We start from the raw sequence: 313 nt of genomic DNA, 5'->3' as shown, positions 1-313 counted from the left end.
GTTGACAGATGAGGAAACTGAAGCACAGACAGGCTGCTGGGGTGAAAGAGCTGGAAAAGGAGGCAGGGCAGGCTCACTTGGCCACCAGGGTCATTCTCCTGCATGACTGACCCCCATGCTCCCCACCCCCTGCCCCCTGCCCTTCTCACCATAAGCATCTCACTGGTGAGGGAGTTGACGAGGTCTGAGACGGAGGAACGAGGCTCGGTCCGGCGGTCAGACTCATCGTGGGGCGTCTGGCCGGGCACTGGGGCTGTGTTCACTGCCTTCCCTCCTGCAGGCAACCTGGGGGCAGGAAGGGATCCGAATGAGT

At 61.7% G+C, this 313-nt stretch overlaps 1 protein-coding gene across 1 annotated transcript in view; it reads right to left on the bottom strand.

Moving 5' to 3' along the window:
- Positions 1 to 313, bottom strand: part of SYT7 (synaptotagmin VII) — a 38868-nt gene that overhangs the window by 16090 nt on the left and 22465 nt on the right. The window contains exon 3 of the mRNA XM_010854063.1: positions 150 to 285. Within this exon, the coding sequence (XP_010852365.1) occupies positions 150 to 285 (136 nt within the window). The remainder of the gene's footprint in view (positions 1 to 149; positions 286 to 313) is intronic.

This window comes from Bison bison, unplaced genomic scaffold (assembly GCF_000754665.1).
Source record: "Bison bison bison isolate TAMUID 2011002044 unplaced genomic scaffold, Bison_UMD1.0 scf7180017864334, whole genome shotgun sequence".
Taxonomy (NCBI): Eukaryota; Metazoa; Chordata; class Mammalia; order Artiodactyla; family Bovidae; genus Bison; species Bison bison.
Note: the sequence above shows the minus strand (reverse complement) of the source record. Positions and strands in the feature narration are given on the sequence as shown.